The sequence below is a fragment of the Myxocyprinus asiaticus genome, chromosome 13, assembly GCF_019703515.2.
Source record: "Myxocyprinus asiaticus isolate MX2 ecotype Aquarium Trade chromosome 13, UBuf_Myxa_2, whole genome shotgun sequence".
Taxonomy (NCBI): Eukaryota; Metazoa; Chordata; class Actinopteri; order Cypriniformes; family Catostomidae; genus Myxocyprinus; species Myxocyprinus asiaticus.
Window position 1 is genome coordinate 19,994,923 of NC_059356.1, and position 21,668 is coordinate 20,016,590.

The following is a 21,668-nucleotide window of genomic DNA, read 5'->3' on the forward strand; positions in this document are numbered from 1 at the left end:
GATGGAGCTTTGATTCATAAAGATGGCAGTGATAACAGCCCACAGCTGGAGGACCATTTATCTTTCTTGGGGTCACACAACACCAAGTGAAAGCACCTTTGAGAGATGGGAGCTGGCCATAAGCTCTCAGTAACTATTATCTCTTTACAAATTGATGTATCTGATTGAATAAAATCTGCTGCCCTTTGTTTTCTTCAAGATATATAGACTTTTACCAACAAGCTGGCTGGCTTGTTTGATCAACCCTTATAAACGTACCATGTTATTATCATACTTTTGTAGGATTGCTTTTTTTTTTTCAGCTGGAAAGGAAATTTGGCTGGCATGGTAATGTTGTTTCAAAATTGAAAGTGAAACTCAGCACAGAACAGATTTGCTTAGACAAACTGGCCTCTTTGGAAATGTGATTTATTTATTTTTTTTTATAGAAACATGCTTCTTATGAACACATTATTTCAAGGTGAAGGCATTGTATACTTCTGCTTTAGTGCAGATGGACAGTATACAAACAATTTGAGAAATGCTGTACATATCACTCATTCCGTTCATGTCCTGCTGTGAGAGATTGGTGTATTTACTGTATGTGGTAGAATCCTTTAACTGTGTTCTTACAGATTATCCACCAGATTTGCAGTGTAGCTGGAATGCTGGGAACTCCTTTGAGACCACTATAATGGGTCACATGACCTTGGCCTCAGGGGACGGCGGGGTGACATCTGCTTTCTGCACGATCTTGCTGCAGCACGCCCTGAACACCACAGTGCATGGAACTTGCATAGAATGAACGTACCATGCATCAGATTAACCCAACTAACAGCTTGTTAACAAAATGTTAGACTTGGTTTAGGGCTAATTTGAGACTGTCATTTAAGTCAGTTCAACTCAAGTGACTCCCTTCCTGTAAAGGGCTTCAAGCATACCAACAACAATGGGTCCTTAGGCATTGCCACTTTATTGTGAAATCATAATATTTAGACTTTGGACTGAGCTGTGGGGTTTCACAATGCAAACTATTGGGCTGGTCAGTTCATGGAATGCTTCTTTAATGCATGTACTCTAGCTGAGAGCTGCGGGGTCTGTCCTACGGTGAATGTCTCTTTGTTTAGCCGAAGAAACCCTGCAGTGGAGTTGTGTGACATACTTGAGGGAGAGAGAGAGGGTGGAGAATGGGAATGAGTGGTGGGACAGGAAACCCCATTGGCATGTTGTGCTGTTGCGCCACCTGGTGGTGAGGCAAGACGTTGTGAAGGGGTTTGACGAGTGGTGGTCTTTGATGCTTCTGTTCGTATCATCTACATCTCCAGTACAAAACCTGTGGGTGGTTCGCTGTAGGGAATGCATTGCTGTGAATGCTCTCAGTGGGTTTGTGGGGCAGAATGTATTGTGACCTGATTTTAAGGCAGGTCAGTCAAAGCTGTTAGCGCAATCGATTCGTTTTAATCTCTCTTCTCCTAGCGCTGTTCTAGTCGCCAAACAGACTGAGAGAGTGGTGTGTTGGGATTCACTGTGCTATCGATCATCTGACCACTATGGGGTTTTTTTGTTTGTTCTCACACCAGTGTGTGCACACACTTGCGGAAATGGAATAGAGCCCCTTTGGGGCCTCAGAAAGCATTTTGATTAGTAGCTATACAAATAAGTTACTGAGGAGGGATTTAGCTCAGTGCTTCTTAACTGTTTTTACTTCAGGACCCAGATTTTACATTGAACCCAAGAGGCGAACCAACATAGTGCTAAAATTGTTTATCACACAAAGGTAAACAAATTTAAACAAATGAAACATTGAAATGTATCCATATTAACATGATCTGCATAGGCCCAACAATATACAAAAATATTAAGTGTTTAATTTCTAAATGTCTCTTAATTTTAGTGTCATGCTCTCAGGTATTAATGTAGCCTTGTCTTTTCTCATTTTTTGTATTTCTCTTTTCTTTTTTTTTCTTCCTTTTTTTTTACCTTGCATAGATTTTTAGGCATGGGAATCGTTAATAATTAAACATTCTCAATTCAGATTCCTCTTAATGATTCTGGTTCCTTAACGGCTCCATTTAATTATTATTTTAGTACTTTTGAGGAAGAAATATTTGGAAATAAAAAAATGCAATTGGCTTAAGTTTTATTGCCCTCAGCAGCCTGTTTGTTTTAAAAAGTTATGTTTATTCATAAAATATATTTGATTTCTTCCTTATATATATATATATATATATATAAAACACTAATTATAACAAAACTTATAATGTGTATCTTTAACTACACAATCATATTATCAACCATCCAGTAATTACTCTAATTTAATTATCACTTGCCTAAACTACACATAACACAGTAACAATTTTTGGTTAATTTCAAGTTGGACATAAATGACTTACGGTTCAGTACATTTTCCGACTAAAAAGAACCAACTGATATAAGTCATTCGTTCTGCAATCAGGCTGCACTGGTGGCGCTCTATATTTTGTGCTGTAGATTAAAGAAAAACAGCTCATACGAGTAATCTGTTCGTGAATCTAGCTACACTGGTCGCTCTGTATGTTTCTACTGTAGACTTATTTTAAATGACTCGTACAGTCATTCGTACGGGAATGGGATTGCACAGGTCGCACTGTATGTTTTGTGTTGTAGATTAGAAAATTTACTCCACTGCTTGACTGTATGTTTTGCGCTGTAGGTTTAAAAAAACAGGCTCAAAGGAGTAATTAATTCCAGAATGGGACTACACTGGTCACACTGTTTGTTGCATGCTGTAGATTCAAAAGAATCGACTCTTATGAGTCATTAGTTTGTAAATCGGGCTACATGGGTCACACTGTATGTTTCACGCAGTTCATTCAGTAGGGAGGCAGCACTGCATCTGAATAATAGCAGGAAATATTGTCAGAGTGTCTAAGCTTGGTGTTCCATCCGCATCAGCGGAAGAATGCACATTCAAGAACCGTTAACGGAACCGAAAGACATAAATCATTTGGTTGCGGTATTTTTCAAAAAATGGAACTGGTTCTGTATACGTTTTCAGTTTTCAACCTTAATTTTGTTTGTGGCTTTTGACAATTAAGACATTTCACACACCCAGTCCATATCAGCATCTGCCTAATTTGGCTAGCTTTTACCAAGTAATAGATGAATTTGCTCCAAAATAAAACACACAGCCTTTGACGACAACAACAAATGATTTTTGGTCATTTTCTCCACTTTTCCAAACTGCTTGAATGCCAATTATTGCTGCTTTTTATGTTTTTTTTTTTTATGTGTGCTCTGTTCTTATTGTCAGGAGTCTGTGTTTATATCCAAGAATTTTCTTTGTAGTCTCCACTGTGTCCTTTACCCATTACTGTTCTATTCCACAAGGTTACCACGGCTATGCTAAAGGCTTCCATCCCTCTGTCCTTCTCCCCGCTTTCTCACGCCTGCTCTCTCTTTGTCTCTTCACAGTGCCGGCATTGCCGTTGGTTTCTACGGGAACGGTGAGACCTGCGATGGGGTTAATCGGCTCACATACGCCCTCCGTCATGCCAACCGCACAGTGGCAGGAGTGCAAAGACTGGTGAGGCACTTATTCTTGCATTGGCATCAGCATGAAACCATAGCTCCCTTCATCCCTTCAAAACACGCTTTTAATTATCTAGATCAGTGGTCCTCAACTGGTTTCGCTTCAGGACCTAGATTTTATATTGGACATCAAGTGGCGACCCCAAAACAGTATCACAACGTTTTATGATACAAAAGAGATGGCAACAGAAATGTCCTTAAAATCTAATGTCCTTTAATCAGAATTTATTATTATTGTTTATTATATTTAATAAACAAGTAATTTACCACACAAAACGCATTATGGTCAGCACAAACCTTGTTTATCCTTGCTGCAACTGAACCCATATTTCATAAAGATATATTTATTATTAATTTGTTATTTTGCTTGCATTACTTTGTCTGCCTAATTTGCCTTGCTTGTACCAAGTGACATACAGTATGCGTTTACATTTGTGTCAAAATCCATAGAATTTGATAGGGTGCACAGTCGTATTGGAAGCGTTTTCTTCTCCTTTTTTATTTATTTTGCTGTTCTTTCCTATAACTATATGATAATATGCTTGGTTGCAATTTATTATTTGCCTTAAGCATTGTTTTGCCCTGTTGTCCACGAGACAGCAAACCTGTCAGAAGAGAGTTTTGGGTCGCAATCCTTCAGTTGAGAACCACTGGTGTAGATGTTCAATCTACAGAAATGTTCAAACACTCACAGGTGTTCTATTCTGTGATCTGTTACTCATGAGAAAATAAGCTTATAAAGCATATTTGTGTGTGTAGGTATCAGAGAGTACGTCAGCTCAGAGCCAGACCGTGGATGAGAACCTCCGGCTACTGAAGGACCAGTATGCAAAACACACAGACTATCTGTCCATCATACAGAAACTGCAGGATCAACGGGGCGAGCTGGTCCATCAGATGACCGACATTCCCTTTTGGAATGATCTCAGCATTTCTCTAGAGGATCTGGCAACCAAGATTGAATTATATGACTGGTACAGGTATGTCATGGAGCATTGACAGCCATTAAATCAAATTAGGCTTTGATGTCTTTCCCATTAAGTGAAATATAGGTAAAAGAAATATGTATCTGACACACTTTATGACGGTCATTTGGGGGTCTAAAACTTCTCACAATCACAAATCACAAGAGGAAAAAGTAGAGCTCAAAGAATTTCTGTCTGTCACGTCAGGCATGAAAAGTCTTCTCTTATTGAGAATAGAAATTAGCATTCTGTTCAATCTCTCGTCAGCTGTTTACATTTCTTGCTGACAGAAATCACTGTGGGATCTGTTAGCTTACCAAAGAGCTTTAAAAAAAGCAAAATAACTTCCTTTGTGTATGTTCCAAAACAGGATAAAATCAGAGACTGTTTAGCCCTAGATCGCTTGTATTAAAATAAATGAGAGAAATTGGAACACTCAATATGGCGTGTGTAGAAAAGGACGTCCCGCCTTACAGGTAAAAGAGCAAGTCACCTTTATAACTGACATTGCCTGTCAGTCAACTCAAGGACATGCATGCACATTAGCTGAACCAGCCTGAAAAATAGCATTTTTTTGTATGATCTGAGCTAAAGAAGCACAATTTATTATACCCTTGTTGTCAGATTTTACTGCTGATTTTAAATTAGATTGCAATATTGACCAACCATTTTTGAGATTTCTGTCTTTCCCCATTCAAGAGCTGTACTCTTGTATCATGTATAGTCATGTATCGATATAAAATAACTGCCCATGAGCATTTCTAAGATGGCCAGAGAGTGGACTGACTTGCCTTGAAAGGGACTTTGATAAAACTGTAAAATTTATTTTCCTAGATTAATCAGCATCGGCCGATCAATTTTCCCGTTTGGCTGATTTGTTTCTTAAGCCGTGACAGCACCAAGAATCGTCTGCTTGCACGTGAAGGAGTCCCCTGAGAAGTAAATGACCAGTCACAGTTTGCCTTGTTGTTATGTGCCATCGTGTCACCAGAATAATAGGCTGGTGTGCAACACAGTCTCATTTAAACGGTCTCGCATATCAGAGCAGCGACAGACATGTATGAGCTTGTTATGTTAAGGTGCTCACGTGTTTCATTTTCTCTCTCTCTCTCTCTCTCTCTCTCTCTCTTCCTCTCTTCAAAAGTTCCCTTTAACTGTTAACTGTCTTGTCTAATGATGAAAAGGCAAATATAAATAAAAAAAAATATATCGTCTGCAAATATGTGCATATCTTGTTTAAACCGATTTATGTCACAAACCTCACAAAACTTGCACAAATCACTTTTTCTTTCTCTGAAGTGTGTATAATAATAACCTGGATATAAACTTTGTCCATTTGACTCACAAATGTTGCACGATGGTCATTCCGTGACATTTCAAGAAGGCAAACCAGGCCAAATAGACTGGAAGCGGTCAGTAGATTGCTGCTCTTGAGAGCAACTTCAAAGTAAACGCACTTCAGGTGTTCTATATGTTAATGTCATATCCACTGTGCACAGTATGTACAATTAGTTTGACTTGTTTTTTTTTTTTTTTGTGAGAAAATGCCATTGCAAATGCGCAAGTATTGTCCATGGTTGCTGAGTGTGCACTGTTGTTATTTCCTTCTTCCTAATGTATTATAATTTCTGTATGTGGAAACAATTACTTAAATGGGAAGATGAAACAGAAAACAGGAGAAACTGCCATCTACCATCTAAAACACACAAAATCTTTTTTTTTCAACGCTAAGGTTTTAGAGTAAATATAATGCTAAATGAAAGTTAATAAAAAAATTTTCAGCCAATTTATGCATGTTGTTTATTATTTTTATCAAATGATGTGATATATATTGCCACTATATTGGCCTATCGGTCCCCCTGCTCTCTGGATATTGGCATCGGCCATTAAAAAAACCATATTGATCGACCTCTAATTCGAATATACAGCTATTATAAAATGCTTATTTATGACTTATGAATAGAAGTTATTATAAAGTTTTTTGTATGGAATGTTTATTGTCTTTGTGTTTGCAGAGCATTGTTAAATGTTGTTATATCACTGCCTCTTTGGAATTTGCTGCAGTAACATTAATGTGTTGTTGTCTTTAGGTGGTTGGGCTACTTGGGTCTGCTGTTGTTTGATGTGCTTATTTGCTTGTTGGTGCTCTTCGGCCTCATCCGGAACTCCAAAGGAACTCTAATTGGGTAAGCTGGATCATATGGGCGTGTCTTTGGCTCATTTGGCGTACACAAAGAAATAAGGGCTTCAGTGCTTCAAAAACTACCAAACGGCTTACAATATTTTATGTACTCCTGTTACTGACTGACAATGGCAGGAGAGTGAATGATTGCTGTGGGGGAGCTATCCACTCTATGCCATTTCATGAAGCCACAATTAATGATATCTCACTGTTTCTCTCAGTTATGCCAGCTAGATTTTGACTTTATGAAGTGTCAATTATCCTCTTCTGTTTTTAGCTCAGACAGAGGGATTCTATTCTCTTGTTCGCTCTGATTTCCCTCTGGGAAGTTTAATTCAGCTATGCCATATAAAAACCTATTATCACATTATCTCTCAAAAGAGTGACAAGCTCTCTGCAATGCCTGAACAACACAGCTTGTAAACTGTGATACATTAGCTCTGTTTCAAAAACTGAGCTGCTTCAGTTCACTGACTTCTAAGGCAACACCCTAACTGAAATGGACCTTCATAAATGACTGATTTGGAACATTCTATATAGAAAGCTCCACAAAGTGTTCCTCAGGTGAAGCACACGGGAGACTTGAAAAACACAATCCTCTGAGAACCAGAAAAATGTCTAGCATAGTCAAATTTTAGGGTTATTTTTTTTTTATTAATGTGGCCATGACAACTTCCTCTCATAGGTCTATAAATATGGATTTAAATGTATAACAGTTCAATTCAGCACATCAAATACAATATGAATAAAATAGTCTTTTGCCAATAAATAGTTTTTTTTTTTTTTTTTTTTTTTTTATCTTATGTATTTTATGCACAAAACACTATATTGACATTTAAAAAAGGGAAATTGTAAAACTTTTTTTGCTGGGTCTCAGGAACTTATGGTAAGATGACATCATAGCTTGTAATGTAAAATAATTAGATCTTTATAATGACAGAGCAGGCTGCATATATGAGAATACACAGAAATGTTAGTTCACACTTCAAATATATCTTATAAAAAGTATATGTCAGAATTTTCAAAGCTCTGTAATTTTTTTTTAAACATTTTTTATATATAGTGGGCATGAATGGCATGGAATGGTGATTGAGAGATATACCTCAAAAGCCTGTTGTATCATATTTGATACATGTAATTTTAGTGGGCTTTTTCAATAAAATAATATACAACATTTTAACCAAGCACAAGTTGTTTATATTCAGAAATACTCTCTTTAAAATATCAATAAAAATATACATTTACTGTCACTATTACTTTATTAAATAAGCTATAATTTATCCCAACATAAGTCACTTTTTGCTCAAGTCCACCGCCATTTTAAATAGATCGATATAAACATTGAAAGCACTTTTTTCACAAATAACCACTTGATGATGCCATAAACATGTGAAACTTGCATGCAATATGTTGTTTGGCTCATCAGCTTGAACAGAGAGTGAAACAGGAGCCTTCAAACATTGTATATCATATTTGATACAGCATTGTAGGGTTAAATGTGGAGCGTGTCTCCTCAAGGGGGTGGTCTCTATCTCCTTGTGCATGCACACCGGTGCCCTCACTGGTCCAGGAACAGAGCAGGGAGGGTACCGGTGTGGGTTAGATGATACTCTGGGGAGTTCCACAGGCACCACGGCCAATGGGCTAGGAAGCAGGTAGCGATGCTGTCTTAGAATTTGGCCAAAAAATATTGTACTATAGAAGGTGGCATAATGTTAGTTTTTTTTTTCTTTCACTCAGGCAGTGAATGTAGCTGCCTACTTTTGTTGCTGCCTACCTTTTGAAACAGCTTTTGCATCGGGAAAGTGCATTTGACATCTTAAAATGCTGTCTTGGTAGGCAGCTGACTATGTTTTGGAGTAGAGCTCATGATAGTTTTGGAACTGTGCGCGTTCTTGAAACTTTCCCCAACTAAATGTTTTTGGTTCCCAAAACATTCTGGGAGTGTTAGTTCATGGTTATAAATGGTAAAACCTAAAAAGAATGTTCACAGAACATTTGTAATTGGTTCCCAAAGAATAACCAAATGGGTTTCGGGAATGCTCTGTTTCCTGGGTCACTTTATTTTTTTTTTTACTTGCAAGTTAGTTTTTTTTATTTATTTTTTAGAGCTGGTCTTCCTCAGGTGCATGGGTTAAGACCGTTCACATTCTGTAATTTAATGGAGAACACACAACTCTTCCACTAGCACTGCCAAAAGACATGGGTAGAGCCATTGTATCTCTTTGGCAATCTTTAACCTACCGAGGTTGCCGTGCATTGTTTCCCTCAGGCTAGTGCTCACATTAAAGGCTGCTGTCTGTCTGGCCTCTATACTGTAGCTGGCTCACAGGTTTCCTCCAGCATATCTTGTTGGTTATAGGTTTAGACATTTAACATTTCACATTCACATTACATAGCAAAAAAGCCAATATGATTTGTCAGGCCAAGTCAGAGGGTAAATGTCAAAATTGTTGATTTGCTCGGCTATAAAAGTTGCTACTTGCTGAAAGCATGAAATCTTTAGGTTGTGATAGTTTATTACTGACTCGAAGCATTTTCATGATACAATCTATGATATTATAAACCCTACTCTCTCTTTAGCCTTTATTTAAAGGTGTTGGTGGAATCATCATTTCCCTGAGCACTTATAAACAGAAATACGTTGTAGAGATATTTATTTAATATCTGTTTTCATCCGGAAGATGAATTTTAGGTTGTTTGTTCACCTGCAAAAGCTTAAAGGGATAGTCCACCCAAAAATAAAAATGATGTCATTATTTACTCTCTCGTGTTGTTACAAACTTGTATGACTTTCTTTCTTCCGAGGAGCACAGAAGGAGATATTAAGCAGAATGTGAGGAACTGACAGCATCAGTCACCATTCACTTTCACTGCATGTTTTTTCCATACAATGAAATTTTATGGTGACTAATGCTGTCAGTCCCTAACATTCAGTTCAACATCTCCATTTTTGTTCTGCATAAGAAAGACATTCATATGGGTGTGGAACGACATACGAGTGAGTAAATAATGACAGAATTTGGTCAAACTAACCCTTGAAACCCTTTAGAAATGCTGCAGTGTGGCTGTTGGGTGTTAGAACGATATTCAGCAAATATATTTGCAAAGTTTTATTTAGAATGTCTGTGAATCCAGTCTTAAAAGTCATAGATGTTTGTTCAGAAAAAGATGCTTAAAATATAACACCATGCTTTACAGATGATGCGCTTCAGCTTTTAGCAACATATCTGTGTGTACTGGGTTTAAGTCTGCCTGGTTGCCTACATAATTTTACCACCGTTTCATGGTTATGAAAATTGTAGTGTCTTGAAGGGTTTTTCTCCAACCAAAACACTCAGCGAAGGGTTCCAAACCTTTTAGAAGAAAACATGAGGTCTTAATGATAAGTTCAAATAATCATTATCTTCGTTCTCTCTGTCTCCCTGTGCAGGGTGTGTATTCTGGGTGTGCTTGCGCTGGTAATCAGCTGGGGCTCTCTGGGTCTGGAACTGTCTGTCTCATCGGTGAGTGTCTCCATGGCAACGCTACTCCATATTGAGGCTGGACAGTACTGTGTAGATGCTTCTATGTTTACAGACCCACTTCCTCTCTGATCTCTCCTACACTTGCTCAACTCTTACCTGTAGGATTATCTGAATCAGCCCGTAACAGCTTACCTTTTGTTTAGCCGCCTATTTAGTACAAATAAACAAGTGCTTTAAAAGGGCCATATTGTGGAAAACAGAATTTTCTTGCTTTTTTTTAAATGGAAAAAAGTTTGAAATAAAATTAAATACTAACTTTAACTTTCACAATGCAAAGCTCCCATCCCAGTTTACCCAGGCCATGTACTGAAACTAAGCTGCAAAACCATGAGGAAAATGTTTAACCCATCAGAAACTGACAATATTGAAGTGACAATATTTACATGTGACCATACAAGTTTTTAATCAACACCTTTTCAGTATTCAGCAACTTGGTGGGGCGTTGTTACTTATTTCACAGGTTAGACTATCCTGAAACTTCATTTTGCATATACAATTCCTAAAGATATACAAACAAAAGCTTTATCTGCTGTTTTTAATTGTTGGTCTTGGTCTATTTAAACATGTTCTAGACTAGACTGTCTCAAAGTTTTTTCAGTGTCTTGTGCCATAAACACTGCATTTTAAGACACCGTGTCGAGATAACAGCAGTTCAACTTAGAAAAATGCATCTCGAAACCCTTTTGTTCTGTTCCATTCTGTTCCATCTAGCTGTTTTTGAATGTAACAAGAATGTGTCCTGTCAGGAATTGTTCACACAAGATGGGTCCTTGTGTTTAAAAACAGCTAGACAGAGTGCAGTGGAATTGAACCGAAGGCGTATTAGCTTATACTACCCCTAGATTCATCCGTCTTAAAATGTAGCACTCATGACACAAGACACTGAAAAACAGTGAGATGCAGTTAAATTCCCAAATATGTCAGTCTGGTGCATGTATGCATATACCAACAATTAAAGTAGTGCAGATGGGATATAAAAAAATACATACTTGGTGAATATTTTGTTTTTGTGCAAGAAACCTTGATTAACATAATATGTTGACTTAAAAAAAAAGGTAGCAAAAGTATAGAGTATGGCCCTTTAGTAATCATAATTTGCTGTTCTCTCTGTTTTTAGGGCTTCAGTGACTTCTGTGCAGCACCTGATATGTACATTTCCAAGGTGACGGAGCAGTACACACTTATCAAGAATGGTGAGTTGTTTTACTCCTTTCACATTTATGACAATCCAGCGATGACATCTTTGAAGTCGCACAGATATTGCATGTTTTGTTTTTTCACCTCCTGCTAGTTTGTGAGTAAGATGCTTTATCTAGCAGGTGTTATTCTGAATCATTTGTGAGTCTGGCTGAATTTAGACTTTATGCTGTCCTACGACTCATGATGGAGGAACGTGTTCTCTGTGGAATGAGCAGTCATGCACACTTTCATTTCCTGTTGGCTGACAGAAGAACTGTTCCCACTGAATTTCTCTTCTTCACTTTATCAGCATTACTCAACACAGCAGTTCCTTTACAATGTGACCTAATTATCCATAGGAGGTTTGGATGCTCTTAGTAAATCATAGTGAAGAGACACATGTGGGTGTTTTTCCTCCGCCTGTGTTTTTTGTGTGTGTGTGTCTGAGCATCCCATTTTGGGTGGCCAGAGTGAAGGAGAGAGAAATAATGATGGAAGGGTGATATAAGGTTTAAAACGGTCACATATTCCAGACAAGTCTAATCTGTGGGCACTGAAGGTATGGCCCATTGGAAAGTGGTCATCGTACACTCTGTTCCCTGACAAGGATTTCTTTACTCTGGCCTGAACACATGTAAATTCCATTAACAATATTAAAATCTTTTATGATTCTGGAGCTGTGGTGCGTGGGTTAGCCCATGTGGTACATGCACATTAAGTTGTGTTGCTCATTTGAGTCTGGCCTGCAGTGTGTCCCAATCTCATTCTTACCCTCGTCCCCATTATTTACTTTACTCTTCTTCACTATGCTATCACGTGCTATCAGTGTAATATACTGTATATACTGTATATGACTATATATATATATATATATATATATATATATATATGTGTGTGTGTGTATATATATATATATATATATATATATATGTGTTGTGGTGCGTGCATGCCGGTATGTGTTGGTGCGGTGGCAAACGTTATTTAAAATCTCTGGTTTAATTCAGTTTTATTCTTACTCTTTTTGGCCTTTGGAATATGAAATAACCAGTGTTGGGTTGATTACTTATGAAATGTAATCTGGTACTCATTACAAATTACACAGCTAAAATTGTAATCGGTAACATAATATTTTAGATTATTATATATACTGTAAATAGGTAATTTAATCTGATTAATTATGTACTTGGTTTACGTTTGGATTATGCATGTTTTGATGATTATTACATTTTAAACATATTAAGTATTAATTTAAACATAAAATCTAACAATTATTTGCTGTTTGTCAGCCTCAGAGAATCTTTGTGATAAAATTAAAAGTACCTTTTTATTTTTTTTATCTGATTATGCAGTCCAGATTACATGTAGTCCATTACTACCCAAAATTAGAGTATATCTAATTGCTGTTATACTTGCTGCCAAGGTTTAGTAAGAGACATTAGGATGACACTGACTTGCAGAGGTTGTACTGTGACCCAATAAATGACCCCTAGCATTTGTGCTGTGCAGGAAACAGAAGTGTGTTTTTGTGTGTGTTGGCCTGTATGCATGTGCGCAGTGTAAATCTGTCAATTTTGGCCTCTGGTATGATTAACCAGTTTGCTATCCTGATGAGAGTACACCAGAGAAGTGCTGGAGAACAGAATAAAGGTAAAAAAAAAAATTAAAAAAAAATAAGAGCACAGGAAGAGAAAAACTGCTGAAGAATGAAGATGACAAACCATGTCAGCCATATAATTTTTGTCCTCTGGGCTCTGGTCTAATATCCCTATCTTTAGTCTTCCTCTTGTGTGCTTTAAATCACTCTTTATATATCTTACAAAAAACTGTCACTGTCATGGATTACGGAACCTATTCTGAATTGCTGAAGTTTGTTTCCTTGATTTGTACACGTTCTTATTTTTGGCATTGAGGAATAAATTGAGTCCTCATCGCTTGCAATGATAACGGCAGGCTTGCTCTTGGGAAGGAATCACACACAAGGCAAAATAAAGCAAGTCCTATTAGAAGACTCAACCCATAAATGGCACGTGGACTGACACTGAAGTACCATCATGTAAATGTATGTTTTAAGCCATAGCTCACACCATTTTAACATTTGCATTCCAGAATTAGTCCAGAATAAGACTGAGCGATAATTCAGCCTGAATGATGTAGATGGAAACCACAGACAAAGAGATCAGTTAAGCTTTGAAAGTGTTGCTCATGGCTATCACTGTCCTACACTCATGAGTCAGCCCGCTGCATATCCTCAGAATAAAACCAAGACATTAATGTGCTTACTGATAGCCAACATGTCCCAGTGACTATCATGCGGCTTCTAGAAGACAAATCTACAGTATTCCATCATGTCTTTTGTGCTGTGCTGTGCTGTGCTGTTTGGCATGGCATCATCTAGGGTCCATATTGTACTCTTTTGTACAATTCATATTTTCCCTGAAGTTCACTTTATGTTAGTCAAGGTCTGCTGCACCAAAAATTTTGTAATTTAGTTTGCAAGACCTTTAATGCCTCCTCTCTTAGGGGCCATTCAGACTGAATGCATTCTTATATCAGAACGCTTGCAAAAGTTGAAGTTCTTTTTGTCCTGACACAGCATCTAAAAAACTCTCCTTCACACTGTCTTTTACTAGAGCAAGTTGCCTTTTTCAAGCTTACATTTCACAGTTATCGTTCCAGAAAAGCCACGTTCACAAATTATGTTTTCAAACAATTATTTTCTGGCAGGTTCTCTTCATCTCATGAATTAAGATCTTTTACAGCCTGTAGTCACCCACGGCATAAGTGTGATTTAAAGATCTGCCTCCTCACAGATTGTGTTTGGTAGCTGCCCCATTGTCTTTATAGCATCTGTAGTCACCCAAAATTACATCCAATTACTTGGTCATTCACAGATGACATTTGTGCCTGTGGGGCTCAGACCCTTTAAACAGGTTATTAATACAGCAATCTGTTTTACCATACTCTAAATAAATGCTGCTCGGTTCAGTCTTTTGTATACAGACGTTCATGCATATAATTAAGAGACCGGTTTATTTTTCTCATCAGTGCCATAATTACTCCATTTATAGGGCAATCAGAGAGGCCAGTTGTATGGGAAGAGAGAATTGGCTTGCTCATAATCTGGTTTTACAGGCACAAGTGCTGCCAGCTTCTCCCTTTGACCAGTGCCATGTGTGTAATGATTGTGATGAAAGTATCACTCCTCCTCAATCAGTGCCCACCACTCTGACGCATGTGTCTGTTTTTGACTCAAGTCTACGCAAACCACCACAAGCTGTACGTGAATGTGGCCCAAGATTCCATCGGCGTTTGGAGGTTTGTGAGTGGGCTGTGTGAATTAGTACCATTTCCTTTGCAGAAATAGAAAGTGTTATTTAAAAAAGAAAATAAAAATTACACTGTAGTCTGGCTCTGCACTGCAGCCTACATCTTTATAATGACATATCAGAGATTAGCCTATTCTGCATTTAAAAATGATGTAATTGTTCAATGTTTACTGTAAATTATTTCTCCTACCCCAACTTAATGTGCAGAAACAACTGTGAGTAAGCCATTTGTTGATTTCCCTTAAAAGTGGCTCTTTACACCTTCGAAACATTGCTCTGTTTGTTTAAGCATACCAACCAGCCCAGAAGCAACAAGGGGCAGCCAATGTGTGAGTTTGGGGTGGGACTATACACCTTGAAGAAAAATTGTTTTTGCAATTTTAATTGGTTATGCTAGTGGTGTAAAAATAACACATTTCACCTTTAAGGCAAATTTTGGCCAATAGATGACTGCCATCTACACCAAAATAGCTTAATAGTTACAGTGATCCCATGGTCATGGAAAACCTGGAAATATTAGGAAGTTTGTGGTTTCAATTGTGCTTTCTAAGCCTGGAATTTAATGAACTTAAATGTCATGGAAGAGTCTTGAAAGTTTCTAGTTGCGATTTATAAATGTTTCTAGTTATACTCTGCTCTATAGTGTTTTATTTGGTAAAACTTGCTTGCCAATCATAGTAATAGTCCAGTTTGCAAGTGAATCGCTCTTTTGAGTTTGATCTTTTAAATATGTCGAATCGCTTCACGAATCATTCTGAATGAATCATCTGGGAATCAGTCTGAATTAAAATGATTTTCAAAACTCATCAGTTATTACAAATGATTGGAAATAGGGCTGCCCCCGAACAAAGATTTTCCTAGTCAACTAGTAGGCGTTAGTTTAAGCCATTAGTCGACTAGTCGTCGCACGTTTTTGATATTCATTTAATTACTTATTATATATATATATTGGGGGGCATCAGAAAATGGTTTGAGTTCCAGGGCTGAGAAAGAATGTTTTAAGTAACATTGCTAACACTGTTATACATTACAGAGAAATACTAAACCGAAATAATGAGCCTTTAAAATATAAATTTTACAAGACATGAAGTGAGCTGCAGCGACACCGGCAAAAGCAGTAATGATTCTGAATGTGTCGGAAAAACCAGCAAGGAGACTGTCTGAACATTTTGTTAATTTATAGAGAAATGCACATTAGGGTTGTGCCGACAGACGATGATCTCGGGGATCGACGATGGTGAGAGTGTTCTCCAATAGCTGATGCCTTTGAGAATGTCAAGACGATATTTGGCCTGTTTTCCCATTAATCTATTAAATTATTATTATTATTAGACTATTATTATTATCAAATTAATATTACAAATAATTTGCCCGTAGACACACAGACACGCGCTTGAAGAAACACACTTTATTATATTATTAAGAACAGATGACAGAAAAGCATCTATGCGCATGTATGTTTGTTTGGAGGCGTGCAGTCTCCTGGAACACGCGCATGTAAAAGGTTCTCACTCTTTCTTTTTTCAGTCTTCTAATTTTTTTTAAAAAATTTTTTTTTTTTGCAAGAACAGTATCTTCTGCAAATGACCTCAGACATCTCAGCTCAGGAGGTGCTTTGAGGTCAAAACAACACTGCATATGATATTTAGGTTTTTCAGAGAATGTTTTTATAACATATATATTTTGTCTTACTGTACTGGCAGAGTTTTTATTGTCAAAACAAGTGAAAAAATCGACCAGTGCTGAAGAAGTAATCCAAAGTATTTAGAATACGTTACTGACCTTGAGTAATCTAATGGAATACATTACAAATTACATTTAACAGTATGTATTGTGTAATCTGTAGTGGAATACATTTCAAAAGTAACCCTCCCAACCCTGCCGGTAGAGAATGCACAGATGAAGTTCTTTGCCAGAGAGATGTTACTCTTCACAACTGTTGTAAAGCCAACTTTCAAATAGTTGAACAACACACATTTTAAATGCACTTATTTGTTTTTTCCAGTTTCATTTGAACTTCTGTTAAAATAAATAAAAAATAAAGTTCAAAGTTTGAAATCAAGGTGTCTTGCTTTATTGTGTAGGCTTAACCTAACCCTGCTTAACAAAAATTACCGCATAGTACCACCTAGCATCCAACCAGCGGTAATACTGGTGTTCGTCATTTTTTTTTCTGCGACCAACCGACCAATCAAAACTTGGTCGACCAAGACTCTTCTCATCGACTAATGTTAACTATCAGGGGGCAGCCCTGATCGGAAAGGTCATGGAAATTTGTTGGTTAAAGGAATAGTTCACCCAAAAATGAAAATTTGCTGATAATTTACTCACCTTCAGGCCATCCAAGATGTATCTGAGATTCTTTCTTCATCAAAACAGAATTTAAGACTTTTAGGATTTCATTTCAGGCCTCCTCCTTTAAACAATGCAAGTGAATATACTCCATTTTTTTTGACGGTCCAAAATGCATATTTAGGGTGCATCAAAATAATCCACACGACTCCAGTCGACAAATAAAGGTCTTCTGAATGCAAACGGTTGATTATTTTTAGAAACAAAACAATACTTATATACTTTTTAACTACAAATGTTCGCTTCTGTACATCTCTGTGACGCGCTCATGAGAGGGATGACGTAAGCTCGTTGGTAAAGTCACGCGTCACGTGGAGGAAGAGGCAGGAAGCGCATCATTGTTTAAATTTTTTTTTTTTTTTAATATTATTTGGAAATAATTTATTTTAATATTTTTTTATATTGTTTTTAAATTGTTTTGGTTTGTGAACGGCACAAGTTTCTCTTTTAAACAATGACACGCTTCCTGACTCTGGACCAACGAGCTTACGTCATCCCTGTGATAAGCGCACGTCACAGAGATGTACAGAAGCGAACATTTGTAGTTAAAAAGTATATAAGTATTGTTTCTCATTTCAACTCCTATCATGTCATGGCTCTTTATCAACCATCTTCCATTCTCTTCACAGATATTTTGCAGTATTACCTTGCATGCAGCGTGGGTCAGGTCAACCCCTTCCAACAGGTAATCATTACTTTTCTTGCTTTCACTCTGTCTTACTTCCCCACAGTCCAAGCCTAAAGGCACCAACAAATGGGCTCTGTTCAAAACGCTAGTGAACTTCCTAGCTGCAGTGTACAGCATTTTTAGGGCTCATAGTCACACTTGATGCAAAGGTTGTTCCAAACAGAAGGCAAAAAAATGATATTGCCATATTACTTTTTTTTTCTTTTCTTTTTTTTTTTTTTGCATTTTGTTTTTGTTTGGTTTTTTTTCTTTTTGTTTTGTGTGTTGTGTTGTATTGTATTTTTCTTTTTTTCGTCTTGTCTTGACTTGTCCAAAATCTAAGGTAGTGTAGAAGGTAATAGGTAATTCCAGAATGCATTTCAACAAACTCAGTGAAAATTTCTATCTAAGATGGTGGACAGCCATAGCTGTTTAATTAAAAATAAGCTACTTTACCCAATATTTGTGTTTACTCTGTGCTATTCAGAGTGTTTTAATCACAATTTGTTTGAGGAGGGCTATTTGTGTGATGCATATGAGTGAGCATTAAAAACATTTGCTGCACGTGAAGACTGTTTCAGTTGAGTCACTTGTGAATTTCCAGTTTGGTTAGGATATTGACTTAGAAAGTAGCTTTTTATGTAGACAGTGTGACATCACTAGTGTTTAGAACAGAGCCATGGTCAGTCTCCACCTCCTCACACTCCATTACGGGGGAAGTGCCGTCTACTGCTTTGTGTGTCCCTGTACATTAGCATTCTGTCCTTGTTCAGAGCTGCTCGATGGAACTGTGTTCCTGTGGCTTGCTGCCCCTCCCTTTAGTTAATGGAGTCTCCTTAAGTCTTTAAGTGAATAATATATGTGCATAATTCAAACAAATCACAGCTCTTAACTGATCATGATTGATGGATTATGTGGGTGACAGCTCCATTATCTAGATGTCATTTAATTTAAATGAAGGTTAATGCCCATATGGAGACTGAACAGTACACTTTGTTAGCAGATGTGTCTAAATAGGGTTCCTCCAGTTCTTATGTATGTAGATGAAATCGAGCCAGTTTCACATCTGAGATGGCAATTAGTTGAAGTGGATACTGCTTTTAGACTTAAAAGGTCTACCTAGGAACATTGAAGAACACTTAAAGAGTAATATTAAGCAATATTAAGCTTTTACTTTATGAAAAGAAATGGCTCTATTTGAAAGCATTGCAAGCTGCCTTGCTGTCTATTGCCTATATAGACTTAAAGCTTCTAAGGCTATGTTCAGACTGCTGGCAAATCTGATTTTTTCTCAAATCAGATCTTTTTAGGCAGACTGTCCGCACTATTAATTGCGAGTGATCAAATCAGATTTGCGCGTTCAGACATAACCAACCTATCTGCATGGGTTGCTTTGGTAACGACGTAGGGGTACCCACGTGACGATGCTTTCAAAACAGATGCGGGAAAAATGGAAGTGCATCATCTCGCTCTCCAAATAAGTGCCCTGTCCAGTCGTGGTTCAGAACTCCTGGAGACTGGTAAATATTGTGATGTTCTGTGCTGCAGTCAACGATTTTTGACGTCATCGTTGTGTGTCGTGTTAAGAGTGACGCAAAAGACCATTTGAAATCCGATTTGAGCAGCCAGAGCGTCCAGACTGAGACACCTCTGAAAAAATCAGATTTAAATCACATTTGAAACCACCCTCCTGATGTGGTTTGAATCAGATTCTGAAAAATCAGATTTCATGTGGTTTTTTGCTGTCCAGACTATCAAAACTCATCTGGATATGCCAAAAATCGGCAGTCTGAACATAGCTTAAGACAACATCCTAACTGTCATAGAACCTCACAAGTTACTGCTTTAGAATGGTCTACTTGGGCATAAACTCTCTTAATGGTAAACGCATAACATGTACAAGAGAATTAACTAATGCTAAGTTGACTCCACTCGAATTTGTTGTTAGCATGTTGCTATGCTGCCTGAATTGCATTAAAAATACATCACATACAAATTTGGGGTAAAATAGTCCAATTTTAATTAGATAGGAGATAGAAGTTTTGCAGCATTTAATAAAATACAAAAACATATTTACAATAGACATTTCACAAGACTTATCAACCTACCTGAATGATTTTTTTCACCAAGCATATTCGTGAAGGATGCATGTGATGCTGCCTTAAAAGCAAAAAGCTTACATAGGTAGTAGAAAGCAGCATAACCAGCTCACTATGTTTTTAAATAGAGCTGTTTCTTTAAACGATGTAAAAAATCATAAAATTCGCATCCATCTGCGCTTTGTCCCCATAGTTTTTCTATGTAAGCTTGCACTAGATGGACATCTGGAACGTTACACTGCTATTTCTACTTGATCTAACTATCTAAAATAAGTTTTGTTGGTGTAACCTAATGTATTCAAGTTGATACAGACATGTTAAATAATATTTTTGACTTGAATCAAACCAGTTAATTTAGATGTTACCACATGAAGCACATTTTTTAGGTTAACATTTTTTTTCAGTGAATGACAGTTTCAGTCACCATTCATTTTCATCACATCTTTTTTTCCATACAATAAAAGTGAATGGTGACTTTCTACCTAACTTTTGCATTGCATGAGCGTAAGAAAGTATGTCATACAGGTTTGGAATGACTTAAGGATGAGTAAATAATAACATAATTTTTTGTTTTGGGTGAATTATTCCTTTAATGTAATAATTGGAACTGAACTATGGTGGAAGGGTTTTCATCATAATTCTTGCCAAACCTATTGGGACACAACTGCCACTGGCAGCATTGAGCGTGTAATTGCTGCTGTCCTTTATATACAAAATGCACAAAGTTTCTAGCACTGTTGCACAAGATTAATTCCACAAGGCTGCTATCATCAACTCAAGTCTCTTGTAAGCTTTGCAAAAAGAAACATGTACTTTCACATTGAATTTCAGCAACTTACCAGCCTGTCATTGAACTTTTAAATATAGAGCTGTTGGCAGACAAAGCTGACACGGAGGCCATTTGGTGTCTCAGATATTCATGTTTTCAAGACCTAAGGTCTCTAAATACTGTGTGACTGTAATGGACTGAACACTTTGCCTTCCTTCACTTGAAAATTTCTTAAAGAGAAGCCTTTGCAGGCTTTAGTTGCCAGGTGAAAATGCACTGTTGCATTATGCAAGCAACTCTCTCCTGCTGAAGTACAAAGAGTAGAGTAAGTGTGGAAGAGGAGCAAGTGTGCAGTGGTCAATGTGAAAAGGAGAAATAGTTCTGCACTGTGAAGGACTCTTTTTCGCTTTGTGTTTTTCACTGCTTTGGAATGCCAATAATAAACATCAACTCTCTTAGAGGTTGCTTATGTAAAGTGTACAAGAGAATGTACAGTTGAGTTGTTTTTAGCATATTGGTAAGCTAAAGACAGATTGCTCTTAAAAGCAAACAAAATAAGGGCCTTGGTAGCTCAGCAATTAAAGACGCTAACTACCACACCTGGAGTTGCAAGTTCGAATCCAGGGCATGCTTCCTAAGCAACCAATTGGCCCGGTTGCTAGGGTGGGAAGAGTCACGTTGGGTTAAGCTCCTCGTGGTCACGATTTTCACTCTCGGTGGGGCGCCTGGTGGGTTGTGCGTGGATGCTGCGGAGAATAGCATGTGCCTCCACACGCGCTAGGTCTCCGCGGTAACGTGCTCAACAAGCCACATGATAAAATGCGCGGATTGACTGTCTCAGATGTGGAGCCAACTGAGATTCGTCCTCCGCCACCCGAATTGAGGCGAGTCACTACGCCACCACGAGGACTTATAGCGCATTGGGAATTGGGCATGCCAAATTGGGGAGAAAAGGGGAGAAAAAAAAACAAAAACAAACAAAGCAAACAAAATACATGAACAGATATTGGATGAAATAGTCACATTTTAATTAGATAAGAGATAGGACCTTTG

The 21,668-nt window shown here is 37.5% G+C and overlaps 1 protein-coding gene across 1 annotated transcript in view; it reads left to right on the forward strand.

Moving 5' to 3' along the window:
• ttyh3a (tweety family member 3a) overlaps nt 1-21,668 on the forward strand; it is an 89,521-nt gene that overhangs the window by 41,437 nt on the left and 26,416 nt on the right. The window contains exons 3-8 of the mRNA XM_051714050.1: nt 3,433-3,544; nt 4,309-4,529; nt 6,605-6,700; nt 10,130-10,202; nt 11,341-11,416; nt 17,710-17,765. Of these exons, the coding sequence (XP_051570010.1) occupies nt 3,433-3,544; nt 4,309-4,529; nt 6,605-6,700; nt 10,130-10,202; nt 11,341-11,416; nt 17,710-17,765 (634 nt within the window). The remainder of the gene's footprint in view (nt 1-3,432; nt 3,545-4,308; nt 4,530-6,604; nt 6,701-10,129; nt 10,203-11,340; nt 11,417-17,709; nt 17,766-21,668) is intronic.